Below are 13,162 nucleotides of genomic sequence, written 5' to 3' on the forward strand. Positions count from 1 at the left end.
ATTGTTCCTGATCCTGTCACTGGGCACCGCTTCAAACAGCCTGGCTCCATCTTCTTTATGCTCTCCCTCCAGGTATTTATAAACATTGATGAAATCTCCCTCTCAAGCCTTCTGTTGTCTCCAGGGTGAGCAGTCCCAGCTCTCCCAGCAGAGGTGCTCCAGCCCTTTGCAGGATGCCCCGCAGTGTGTCTGTGCCTCTGGGGCACTGTGAGCCCAGAGCTGGACACAGCACAGGGATGACGAGAAAAACAAAGCCACAGAGCACGAGGGAGCTGACCTACCCTGTTCACTATTCAATCACCTCATTTGCAAACCTGAAACACTGTTTAAGTGAAAAGTAACTTCTGAGTAAACCAGCAAACTTGTTTGCTGTTTGCTTACCTCAGTCAGCCTTTCTGTTAGTGTTTGTGTGAGGTACCTTAGAACAGGAACTCAGTTTCCTCTTAGTTTTTCCAGGGATGCTACTGCAAACAAGCACATAATGCTAATGTTAAGACAAAGGTGTATGCAGCCATTTCCAGGGAGACAATGTCCTCCTTTGCTTCCTTTTTATGGGCACAGACTGCGAGGGATTCACTCCTGGAGGGGTTGTGGACTATGGCAGTCCTCAGCTCCATAATTCATGCTGCAGTAAACAAGATCCCTTTTTAGTCAGGTAGGCTTTCACCTACAGCAGAACTGCAGCAGCCCAGACCCATCTATAGGGCAGGGGTCCAAGAAAGGACAGAGCACAAAAGGTAAAGAAGGGGACTAAATAAACATGAACATTAATTTATTTTCCCTCTGTTCACAGACTGTGACTTGGCCCCCAGAGCAGACTGTATCCTCAGAATCTGCTCCCACCAGGGCTACTTTGGCAGACATCTCTCAGCTCTGTTCCCCTCCTCTGTTCAGGAGAAAACCAGAACCCTCAGTCAGGACAGACAGCCAGGGTCCCACAGCAGCCTCCCAGGTACAGAACCCCGCTCGTGCGCCTGTGGCAGGTGTGGCGGAGGTGGCACAGTCCTCGGCTGCAGCTCAATGCAGCGTGCTGTTGCTCTGCTCCTCAAATGTCATTTTGCCCAGCAGCTGGCTCTCCAGCTCCACGTTACTCACTGGCAGCTGGAAAAAGTTCATTTCAGCTGCCAAAGCAGCCATGGCAGAGGGGTCCTGGCCAAACTGTGCCCGGAGCATCATGTCCATTTTCTCCAGGCGCCGCTTGAGCCTCTTGGCCTCGCGCTCCCGGATGAGCCGGGCCTGTCGTTTCTCCGGGGTCTCATTTGCACGTTTCAGTCGCATGGCTTCCCGGTCTCGCTGCAGCCGCCGTGCCCGCTGCTCGTCTGTCTCTTGCATGCGCTGCAAGCGCTTGGCTTCTCGATCCCGCATACGCCTCACTTCCCGTTCTTCAGGTGTTTCATTGTCCCGTCGGCTTTTCTTGGCCGTCCGCTCCCGCTCCAGACGCTGCAACCGCACTTCCAGGGGCTCATTCTGCCGACGAAGTGCCCACTTGCGCATGCCTGGTGTCTGTGCCTCCAGCAGCTTACGATACGCAGCACAGTTGTTGCAAACCAGGAGGATGCCTGCAGGGTACACGGGCGTGTGGAAGGCAATGTCTTTCCCCTCAACGCTGGAGGAGCCCTCACTCTGCGGTGCCGGCAGGCGACCTGCACTTAGCACCTCTGGCAGCTTCTCACTGGAAAGCAAAAAGAGCAGAAGAGTCAGAGATCGGGTGCTGACGGAAGAGTCCCCATCTCGGACTTCCCAGGGGGCCGCAATCCACAATGCCACTACTGCAGCCTGTGACAAGGGCCTCTGCTAAACTGTTCCTGCCCACAGACATGTCTGAATATCGAAAATGAAGCACCACACCGGGTGTGGGAAGTGGGTTAGCCCTGGGCAGTATCTGGGTTGGAAAAGCGCAAGAGCAGGAATTAGCCAGCAAGCTGCTCCTCCCCATCACCTCTGGATTTCTCCTTTCAGCCCTGCTCCACAAGTCAGTGAATAATCTTCCACCAGGCAGGACACAAACAAGGAACACTTTACTTTCTGCCTGTTAGTCCTGCTCTGGAAATGACAAACACATCTGGGCAGGACAGACCTACTTGGAAGGATTGCTGGACAAGGGAAGCATCTCAATGTTCTCCAGTGACTGGAGACCCCAGTGCTTTCTGCACAGCTCTAGCTCTTCACAGAGCTACAGAACACCCTTTTAGCAGTACAGCTGCAGGAGGTCTCAGCAGGTGATGCAGAGCTGCAGGCAGGAAGGGATCAAGGGAATCTCACTCACTGGTAGTGTTTACAACTCTCCTACAGGCCTTGGTGGGTCCAGAGCCTTGACTTCTGTGTCATTTACAGGAACCCACCTACTCTTCAATGTGGGTACCCTGGTGCACTCACCAGCCAAGCTGACCCTGACCTGTTGAATGTGGCGTGGCTGGTGAAACGTGCTCCACACACTGCACAGTTTGACAGTTGGTCCTCTGAGTGGATCAGGAGATGTCGCCCAAGGGATCCCGGTGAGCTGAGGGCTCTGCCACATACAGGACACATGTAGCTCTTGGCGCTCACCACAGCTGCGGTGTGCTGCAAAACAACACCTGGGCCATTAGTTATGAACTGCCCAGCATCCCTGCATGCTCAACAGACACAGCAAATCACTCGGTTCAGTCTCTCAGAATGGGGACACTTTACCACTAAACCTCTGTCTGACAGCTCCTAGATCAAGCTCAAGGCATCTGAGGTGTCACTAGGCAAACAGCAAGAAGAAACCTTTCTACAGGTCCACTCCAGTGCAGGAGAAACAATTAAGGCCAAAACACTGGGATTGTAAGACCTGAACCTTGTTTTCAGAAATGCATCTGAGGAGCTGCTGTTGCTGGACAAAGCGTGACTGGACTGACAGTAGGCAGGATGCTCGTGAAATAGTGCTTAGAGAGTCAGCTGGTGCAGGTAAGTGGCCAAGTCAGTTCTGCTTCATTCCTTCTTTTACAGACTTAGTGCTGCAAAGAGAATACTGACAACAAAACCTGTGAGACTCCAGCACACATTTCCTGCAATACTGGAACAATTTCAGAGGAAGAACAGCTGTTTTCGGGGGTAGGAACAGTGATACAGGTACAAAATAAAGAACTGAGTGATTAGGAGGAGGGCTTCTTATCTCACTGAATGATGTAAAAATTGCTTTCATGTTTAATCTGAACTGCTTGGTCTTAGCCTGGAACTGCTTGCAGAGGCTGACTTGGGACAGAGTTGTGTTTTCCAGATCTCCAGATTGGTGCCTTGCTGAGTCTTTCCCCAGGACAACCCCTGGACATAGCTTACTGCTGTAAATTTCAGTCACATCCTAGCTAGAAGTCAGTTCTGGGACTCCAAAGACCAGAACAAAGCCACCCTATGCTTTGGGTTGTTTCTAGATTTGCAGTTTAAGGCCAGAGGTATCCCCTAGCTGGGAACCATCCCCTACCTGGTACACATGAGCGATGAGCTGCTCCCTGCTTCCGCACTCCAGCTGGCAGAGGGGACACTGTGACAGTCCCAGCACAGGGTCAGCATTCAAACTCTCGGGCACCTACAAGGAAGAAAAGCCACTTTGTGTGGGGCACACAGGTCTACCCACAGCCACCTCACCCTAAGGTGAGTGCAGAGCCAGTACACACTTACCTTATTTTCCCTCATCAGTGGGGTTCCAGCCACAGATTTTTCTGCATTCTCTAATTCTTTCTTCACTTTCACCACTGAGCCATCCTCCTCAGATGTATGGGAAGAAACTTCATCCTGGGTGGTTTCCTCATCGTCACTGCCACCTGGAACATGAAGAGCAGTTATGCCAAGTGTCAGGACCCTGAGGACACGCACAGGCCTTAATTGTCCTGACCAGCATCACCAGGGGCCTCTCCCCACACCCCCTGAGCAGGGGCTCCATTTAAACTCAGGCTGGGCACTTTGGTCCCTGAAATGCTCTGTTGAGTCCCTGGACCTGGCCAGTTACCCGGCTTTGCTTGACAACCGCTGGACCCTCAGCTGGACCCACTGCTGTCACCACCTTGCTCTGGTGAGCTGGGGCTGTGTCGCAGTGCAAGGACGTTGCCCAGAATGTGTTCTGGTGGTCCTTGGCCCTGCTCTTACTGTTCACTGACACCAAGTCCTGCACAGGGGCCCAGGGCTAACCCAGAGGTGGGTGAGATGTTCCTCAGAGGACCCCACAGCCGTGCAGTACCATGCCTTGCCCCATCAGCATCCCCCCAGGCCACTACCTTGCTGTTATGGGAAGGGGCAGAACTCACTGCTGCTGGAGTCGGGGTCTTGCAGCGGATGGATGTCTGGCCTTTGGTCCCCAAGAGCTCCAGGAAAGTTGTTTTTCATCATGGCTTGGCGGGCTTGCTCCTCCAGCCCTGCAAAGACTTGCTCCCCTGGCAGCCACAAGGACAAAGAGTCAGACCTGTGCTGTTCCATCACACTCACCACCAAGGCTGGCCAAACACACGGCTGGTGTGGGGCTGCTCACCTGTGCTGTTCAGAACCTCTGAAGTCACCTCTCAGAAAGCATTTAAGTAACCTCTCCGCTTGCCTACACTGCATCACCAGCCTCTTGTACCTGCTGGTGCCAGTGTGGTCCCTGTGCCTAGAACATCCCACTGGAAGTGCCTGGCATCAGGCTGCTCTCTGCATGCTCTATATGCCACTCCAGCCACAAAAAAAAAGAAAAAAAAGAAAAAAAAGAGATGTCATGCATGTGCCACACATAGCAAGGTGGCTTTCTCTGCTACCAAGCTGTCTGCCACCAGAGCTACAGCACAGCTCCCGGCGGAGGGGAGGCTATTCAGGGACGATGACAGTATCTCAAACCAGGCACAGTGCTACATGGCTCTTCTGAACCATTAAGCCCTCTTCCCTGCCGTAACGGGCAACCTGCATAAAAACAGCATCTCCCCAAGTGCCTGGCACCTCCTCTGCTCTCCACAGAGGCACTAAATGGAGGGGTTGTCCTTGGCATGCTCTGTCACCACCTTCTGTCCCAGCAGGACTGAGGACAAGCTGCCTATCACGGTGTTTGTGTTCAGAGCTCCTGCTCTCACCATGGATAACTTACTTTGCTGCCTTGCCTTGTCCAAGAGCAGTTCTGGCTAAAATAGATCCCAGTGACACTTCACACGCTCAAAACAGAAAACTACAGGAACGAACCTAGGAAGCTGAGACGCTTGTTTGGGATAGCTTTGTTAAAAGACATCGATCTCTAGTACCTCAACTCAACAGGAGATGGCAAACACACTGAAATAAGGTAATTATTTGTGCTCCTCTGAAAAAAAAATTCTTGCAGCAATCCCTGCTAAGGAGAACTTTTGGTTCCAGACAATAACAATAGAAGGCAACCATTAATTTTCATACTAAATCAAACAAATGACTTTGTTCCAGGATAGCCATGATTTGCCTCTCTTGGTGGATGAACTGGGAGCACCTGGAACAAGGTGCTGAAGTTCCCAGCAGGTTTTTAGGTTAAATTTATCAACCGACTTATAAGTTCTCAAGAACCACTCAAAGCATAAATGTGGAAATGCTAAGGAAGACATAATGCATGTTTAACATAAACCAAAAGCTTTCCGAAAATTTCACCTTTTAGTATAGGGCCACAACGGGCATCAGTATAACCAGGGAACTGAATTCCTGAGCCATGAAGAGAGCGCCAGTCCCGTCAGATGGACAGGCACGTTCCCTCACGATGAACTGTCTCGGCCAGCTTTGCCCTGCGTTCGTACTCACACTGCCTTTCTGGTGCTCACCTCTTCGCTTCCAGCACTGCTTTAAAAAGCAGTCATTTATGCAAGATTTTAAAGACCTTCAGAAGTTTCATGGAGAGTGTGGGAGAAGAGTTTTAGCTCTCAACATCCCCATGGGGGTTTCCAAATGCATTTGAAGGCAATTTATCGTTCTGTTTCAGAAATGTTTCTGTAGGGAAGACTTGAGAACACAATCCGTGTGATGAGGAGCACTCTGATTCTGTCACTGCAAGCAACAGATACCATCGTGATTGCTGTGACACATGCACTCCCATCAGGAGCCTTTCCAGCACGGAATGGTCTTCAAAACCCCAAGTGTTGCTTTTATGTCTGGACCACAACCTCACACTGCAGGGACTGAGATGCAGACTGTATGAGCAGCAGACACTATGGAATTACAGTGTCCTTCCAAGAAGCAGACATCCACAAACCACCAGTATGAAAGCCCAGAGACCAGAAAAGCATTGCAAGACAGTCTGGTGAAATGAGGAAAGCTATAGAACGCAGGACAGATGTAAAACTACGGCAGGAGACATACCATCTGCGACAGATACAGGACTCCCAAACACCGCTGCAGCTGCTAGTGGAAGCAGTTACATGCTCGTTTGTTCCCCGTCCAGCCCCTCACATCTCCATGTAGCAGCAGCTGGGGTCTGGGGGCAGGCAGGTTCCTGCTTGAATACACAGACTGTGCAGACAGTCTGCAGGAGTTTAAAAGCTGCGATCTCTATAGGAGGTGACTGTGGAGGGAACTCCTCCTGTCAGTAATGCCAGCATCAGTCACAACAACTGAGAGAGCAATCGTCTGCCAGCGGCCTTGCTGTACGACACCCCCAGAACCAAGTCAGCACAGACTCAGCGCAGTGCAGAGAACTATCAGCTTACAGCCAGACACGCAAACTATTAACAAACCAATGCTGTGAGCAGACAACATCTTGTGCATTCTTCACCAGCCTGGAGCTAAAAGGCATCATGGGACTGGGAGAGACAAACTTTTAAAATGCTATCTTTAGCTTACACAGAATTTCTTCTGAATTAAACTAATATAGTCTCCAAAAGAAGTTTGGGAAGAGTGCCTACTGGTGGACTAAGTCCTACTTTGATGAAGCTTTAATGTTTGATAGGTACAGTGTTATACTTTTATTGTTTCTGCACACACATGCTCACACACAGACACACCCCACCTCCACCCCACTTAGTGTAAACTTACATTCAGTTGGAAAGGGAGTAAGACAGGCAGCAGCTTTAGGATCATTGCTATCAGCAATGGATGTATGCTCAGTATTGAATTCACAGACTCTTCTCCAGCAGTTTCTTTATTAAATACAAAAAGGGCTGCAGGCTGACCACAACACCAAAACAAGTCACTGCATTTGTTTTACAAACAGCTAGAGATGTAGGACAGTGAAATATCACACAAATGCCTCTGCTTTGCATTCCAGTTCTCCTCTCCACATTCCTGTGAGTGAGTGGGATGGCGGGTGCGCAGCGGTGCAGGAGGGGGGCAGCCCTGTGGGGCTGTGCGACAGGGGCAGTTACAGCCGCTATGACCGGGTGACGTATCAACTTGGTAGCCAGAAACGATTTTTTTTTCCTGAGCCCTTCCCTTCTTGAACTGTATGAATGCAGGATAACTCTCAGGTGTTCTGGAAAATAAACACACAAACAAACAACTCCCACCCCAAAAATCCACAAAACAAAATCAAAAGAAACTGCATCATTCCCCTGTCTTCCTTCCTAAACAGCAAGGTCTCTCAGATATGAGCCACTTTATTCCTTCCTTGTACATCAAATTAAAGTCCCTGTTCATGTAGGTCTTCTCTGTGCTCCTTTCCTGGACCTGAAATGTGCAATTCTTTCCACCACTGTGGATCTAGTCCACCTGCCCCATCGCTATTCTGGGTTGTCCACACTGCTGTAGTGGTTACTGAAATAAAAAACAACACAATTGAAAGAGTTAACAACGGCAGCCCACAGACCCCTTTAAGAACCAAGGATCTTGATGAAAGTAACATTTCTGCTTGGTTTTGAATGCTGGGTGCTATTTCTTGCAAGATATTTCCTCTTCAAACCGAGAATACTATAGACAGCAGAATTCAAGGAACACCGAAGAGCACAGAATGTGCATGTGTCAGAAGGAGAGCGAAGGGATTAGAGGATTAATTGGGGCCATAATAAAGAGAGCTAGGAAGTGTGAATTAATTTGACTAACAAAAGCTGTTCTCCAGAGTTCTAAAATCAGCATCACTTGCAAAGGCCACAAGCAATAGAAAGAGAAGCAGCTCACGGGACAGCAGGGAGAGAAAATAAAAGTGCACACTAACACTCACAGCGAATTTTTGGCAAGCACAAGAACAGTGAGTAACCCATAACTGATGGAGTGACAGTGCAGCAAGGGATGGGCTTGAACACAAGATCAGATGAATTGCTTAAGAAAGACTTTATACTTTTATACTTTGAAGTCTGGGAGAAAATAAATACCAAATTGAATCAATTAAGCTATCCCCACAGGAACAATGTAACTCCATTGCATTTTTCAATTCAATGTGGAGTGGGCAATGCAATAAGCATATTCCAGTATTACAGTTTTATTTGTTACCACTTTGTCAGGTGTAGTGTTTCTTTCATGCACTGCATGGCAAAAGAAAATTAAATTAAGAGCCGATTATGTGCTGCAGCCCTGCCAAAGGGGAAATGGCTACAGTTAAAACTGTAGAAGGACTGGCCATCATGCACGAAGACTTTTGTGATAACAGTGGTTTTTTTATAATTGTCTCTGTATTATTTTGTATTTCCTTACACATCAGCTTCCATTTAAAACTGTTTTGACCTGTAACGACACAGCCTCCTGGCCGGTCACTCTGCATGCCACTAAGTGAGGACAGCAAACCACGTTGTTGTGAGAGCAAGGTTAAACGAGGTCCATGCCAAGCCTGGGAAGCGACCCTGGAAAGGGGTGGCACCAAGCAAGCAAGGGAGAGGAAGCCGGTAGCTGTCGCTTCCCTACAGAATCCCAGGAGGAAGATAACACGGAGTGGCCATGCAAGGAAGAAGTCGGCACCGTCCTCCCACAGATCTGTCCAGTTAGATATTCACAGTGGTATTTATGCAAATCAAAAAGCACTTCCCCAGCCCCACAGCCTGCCAAATCAGACCCCAGCTGCAGACAACTGCGTGAAAAGCCGCATACCTGCTGTCCCTTTTATTCCTTTCCTCCCAACCATTTCAGGCCCTGTGAAGAAGTCCCAGTAACGTGTCTCCTATGTCTCAGCCTGACTCCTCATTCTGCTGGCTCACCCAGTTCTTGGAGCTGATGCTCTCTCCGATTATCCTCGTCAGTGCACTGCATGGCATTTCTGGGCCCTCCAGATACACAGCAGGCTAGGTAGACAGAGAAGTCCCAACAATTTGGTGCCGTTCATCATAAGACAGACAAGACTTTCCATCCCAAGGTTGAGATGTCACCATTGACGTGTTTCTTGCATCTTTCAGTCCCTTTATTTTCTTGTGGTTCTACGTGCTGCTCCTGATGGCTCCTGTTGAGTAGTTGCTCTGTAGCAATGTACCACATGTAAAGGAGGTGAGCAGGTTCCAGAATTCCTTTCTGTGGCACACTAGATGCCATAACCTCAACCTCATGCCCGCTGGTAGCAAGCTCGTCAGATAGCTTCCCCCAAGACCAAAAGTGGAAATACTACCACTTGTATTGCAGATAAAAAAGCGAAGTTTGCTGTGAAAATAGCGCACAACTGAACCCCATAATATGTATAGTTTTGTATATAATAGTACAAGCTTCTGAAGAACATAACCCTTAGGCAGTAGAGTACACAAAAAAAGCCCACTTCAACACCATGGAAACTCTACCTGCACCATTAGAGCTGCTGTGTTCTTGGTTTCCATACATGACACCATGACTCTACAGCAGGGAGACAGCCCAAGTGCATGCCTTGTGTAAGTTTGACCTAAATGGCAGCAGTAATATCTAGGCACTCTCAGAAGCAAATGTGTGTGGAAACATGATGTTTCACTAGCATCATAGGACAAAACACATATCCAATTTCTGTAAGTAAGACAATTCCAAAGTCACTAATGTACTATGCTGCAAATCAAAGCTATACTCTGCCCACCGTTGAACCCAGCACCCAGAAGCACGAATTGGAGAGCACAGGCCAGTGCAGATGCCAAAAGCCTCAAGACTCTTATGGTGGCTACCAAGGAAAGCTCAGACAGCTCTCCCAGGCCCAGCTCCAGATGCCAGTGGGGCTTTCAGGTCTCAGACCAAGGTAGTTCTCCCCTGTACACTCACCGACCACAGAAAGGGTTAGGATATGTCCCAATGTATTTTCACCTAGTGCGGAGAACAGCGTGCAGAGATTCCTGTCACCATACCAATACAAAAGGCAGCACAGAGAAACACAGAGAGACAGGCAAGGCGGCAGCATAAGCAAAGTGAGGCAGTGTTAGTGCTGCAGCGCTCAGCTCTCTGTCCCATACTCCTGACAGCTACTAAAGCTTAGCAATATCACAGGCCTTCTCTTCAGTCTTATTTTCACATGTCTATGGAAGTGGAAATTTGTTTTCCTCATTCAAGCCCAAATTCCAAATGTGTTTCCAGCCACAAAGCTGGATATGTACAAGGGCACAGCTTCACAGCTTCAGTCCCCCAACCTCCCTCTGCTGCAAATCAGTCAAAAGCCGTATATGTGCAGTATCCCTTTGTAGCCAAACGTCCATACATGTCTCCCAGCCCCAGTAACATGTTGCTTTAGCCTGCTCACAAGAAGTGCTGATGTACAGCATCTTCAGCCCTTTCACTATCAAGCAAATGACACGGTGATGACAACGCTAGAGAAACAGAGATCTGTCCTACCGGCTCAGCTCAAGAATGATCTGACAGATCGCGTTTACCTGTCCAGTAAATTACTCAGCCACTGCCCATTCCCTGCAAGGAAAGAGCAATAGCTTCACTTACAGATTCTGCTAGGAAATTGAGGTACAGTGAGCTTAAGTAACATGTCCAAGGCTAGTCAGCTGAGCCTGTGGGAGGGCAAAGATCAGACCCCAGGACTTCCTTGCTGGCAGCCGCACACGCAAACCACCTTACCTAGAACTTTCTTCGCTACCCACAGCCCCGAAGTCACATTTCTTAGTGTACTAACTTGCACTTGTGACAGTGTGAATGCAAAGCACAGCTACAGGTCCTGCACACACACACACCTACCTTTACAGCATTAGTTGTTTGTTCAAGCCTACCCCTGTCCTGCCTTGCCAGGACACAGCCAGCTTCCCTGATGCACAGAGCTCAGTTTCTCTTCCTACGGTCCCTAAGACGAAACATGAGTAACCACCGTTCCCCCACAAACTGTACCTCCTCACCATTCCCCTCCTCCCCGTCTCACTCCACAACAATCCAGCTAGGGCAAGGATCCCACAATGCTGTGTAACATTATACTCACAGTGAACTTTGTTAGGAGTGGTCTGTTTCCGACGGGACATGTTTCCCTGACCTGGGAGCACAGAATGTTCGGTCCCTCAGCAGAGGGCTCACCTGAGAAGAGAAGAGCCTGTCACACACACCACTGGAACCTCCTGAGCCTCTGGCTAAGCACAGCTGACTGTCTCAGGGCCATCCCCACCCTTCTGCCTACAGGGCTTGTTCTGCACCACCACAGCCACATTCTGTGCCAGTATCCAACACCATCCACAAGAATTTCACAAACCGCCATGTCTGCGCAGTCCCACCCAGTGCTCCAGCAAAGTTGCAACAGCCCTATCCCCGGCATACAAAACATGAAGAGTGCAGTTCAAGAGTGACTGCAGCCCCAGTTCAGATCCCCTTGCCCTCCTGCGCATTCCCACAGTGCTTAGGGCAGGAGCCTCACCAAAGCTGCAGACCCTGCCCCATCTCTGGCCCCCATCCCTAGAGAGACCGAGGGGACACATGGCCCCCCGCACCCCAAGGGCACTGGATAATCCAGCCTGGGCAGGCAAGGGGACCGGCCACCCTGCAGTGACAGCTCCAGCCGCAGCAGCTGAGGGGACAGTGTGGCCAGCCAGGGCCAGGTCTCACCACCACAAGGGGACTGACCCCATAGCCCTGGCAGACAGGGACAGGGGAGCGGTGGGGCTGCCGCATCCTCCCTGCTGCTGGGACCCGGGCAAACAGGGACAGATAGGGGGACACAGCACGTGGGAGGGGACAAGGACACAGCCCACCTCGCGTGGGGAGGACACACCCCTTGTCCCACATGGAGGGACACACTGACCCCTCAAACTTTACAAGGAGGGGAAACATCAACTCCTCATCCTCAGACCAACAGAGGAAGGAATCAATCCAACAGTCCCTCAGACAGCCAGACAAAAGGAGAAGCTGAACCCGTTTCTCCCCAGACAGATGGACACAGGGATCTGGCTGGCCTCTTCAGACAGACAAGACACAGGGATCCCGTCAGTCTCCTCAGACAGACGGACACAGGGATCCCGTCAGTCTCCTCAGACGGACAGACACAGGGATCCTGTCAGTCTCCTCAGACAAACACAGGGATCCCGTTAGCCTCCTCAAACGGACACAGGGAACCTGTCAGTCTCCTCAGACAGAGTGATCCAGCCGGCAGACCCAGCCCACGGGAGGCGGCAGGATGGATCCAGCCCACAAGAGGTCGGACACACAGACAAACACAGCCCGCTCCCCGGACAGAGGGACGGAGGAAGGAACCCACCCCGCGCTCCCGAGGACGCCGACAGACAGGAGAGGGACCCGGCCCGCCGGCCCGGCCCCTGCCATAGAGCGTCGGACGCTTCCCCCGCTCCGGCAGACGGCGGGACCCGGCCCGGCCCGCCTTACCGGTCCCGCTGCAGGCGCCGGGGAACCGCAGACAGACAAAGGACCGCCGGACAGACAGACGGGCAAGATGGCGGCGCCGCCAGAGCGCGCGGCGCGGGCACGGGCGCGGGCACGGCCCCGGGATCCCCGGCCGGCCACCCCGGCCCGGTGCAGCGCTTGCTGGCTGCCACAGGCCCCGGTGTCTCATGATCTGAAGTGTCTCACCTGTTTGTCATGGATCCGTCCCAGCCGGCAGCTCCTGGCCGCCCGGAGCTCATTCGTGCCCGCTGCGGATCCCGCGTAGCCCGGCGGGCAGCGGCGCCGAGCGCCAGCCCCTCCGCACGCCCTGCGCTGCCCGAGCTCACCAGAATCTCGCATGCCCTGCAACGTCAAAAATCACGATTTTACTATGAATTTAGAAGCCGCCACGTGCTTTATGAACTCATGCATCCGTTTGGAAATGAACCGCCACGCACCGCAGAGCGGGGACCTCTGGGCTGCTTCTCCCCGCGGCCACCGCCGGCCCCAGAGCAGCCGCCTCGCGGGGGTCGGCGGGTACCGCCCGGCGCTCGCCCTGGGCCAGCTT

At 51.3% G+C, this 13,162-nt stretch overlaps 1 protein-coding gene across 5 annotated transcripts; it reads right to left on the reverse strand.

The window, feature by feature from the left end:
• Positions 1-755: 755 nt before the first annotated feature.
• Positions 756-12,934, reverse strand: ZNF821 (zinc finger protein 821). 5 transcript variants are annotated; one of them, XM_065848693.2, is made up of 7 exons: positions 12,802-12,934; positions 11,210-11,301; positions 4,263-4,388; positions 3,640-3,782; positions 3,443-3,547; positions 2,396-2,562; positions 756-1,672 (listed from the first exon to the last, which is right to left on the reverse strand). In XM_065848693.2, the coding sequence occupies exons 2-7, from the start codon at positions 11,247-11,249 to the stop codon at positions 1,018-1,020; spliced, it is 1,236 nt and encodes a 411-aa protein (XP_065704765.1). In that variant the 5' UTR covers positions 11,250-11,301; positions 12,802-12,934; the 3' UTR covers positions 756-1,017. The 5 variants fall into 5 exon arrangements, with proteins under 5 accessions (XP_065704765.1, XP_065704769.1, XP_071670613.1 ...); XM_065848697.2 differs by lacking the exon at positions 11,210-11,301 and having other exon boundaries at positions 12,802-12,922; XM_071814512.1 differs by lacking the exons at positions 11,210-11,301; positions 12,802-12,934 and adding an exon at positions 4,484-4,660.
• Between the last annotated feature and the right edge of the window lie 228 nt (positions 12,935-13,162).

This window comes from Patagioenas fasciata, chromosome 13 (genome assembly GCF_037038585.1).
Source record: "Patagioenas fasciata isolate bPatFas1 chromosome 13, bPatFas1.hap1, whole genome shotgun sequence".
Classification (NCBI taxonomy): Eukaryota; Metazoa; Chordata; class Aves; order Columbiformes; family Columbidae; genus Patagioenas; species Patagioenas fasciata.

Excerpts from the sequence above, each read along its gene's own strand:
- ZNF821 (XM_071814511.1), bottom strand. The coding sequence starts at position 4,431 with ATGGAACAGCACAGGTCTGACTCTTTGTCCTTGTGGCTGCCAGGGGAG. Across the intron at positions 3,783-4,262 it reads AGACCCCGACTCCAGCAGCA|GTGGCAGTGACGATGAGGAA; the intron begins GTGAGTTCTGCC and ends TTCATGTTCCAG. Across the intron at positions 2,563-3,442 it reads TCATCGCTCATGTGTACCAG|CACACCGCAGCTGTGGTGAG; the intron begins GTAGGGGATGGT and ends GTTGTTTTGCAG.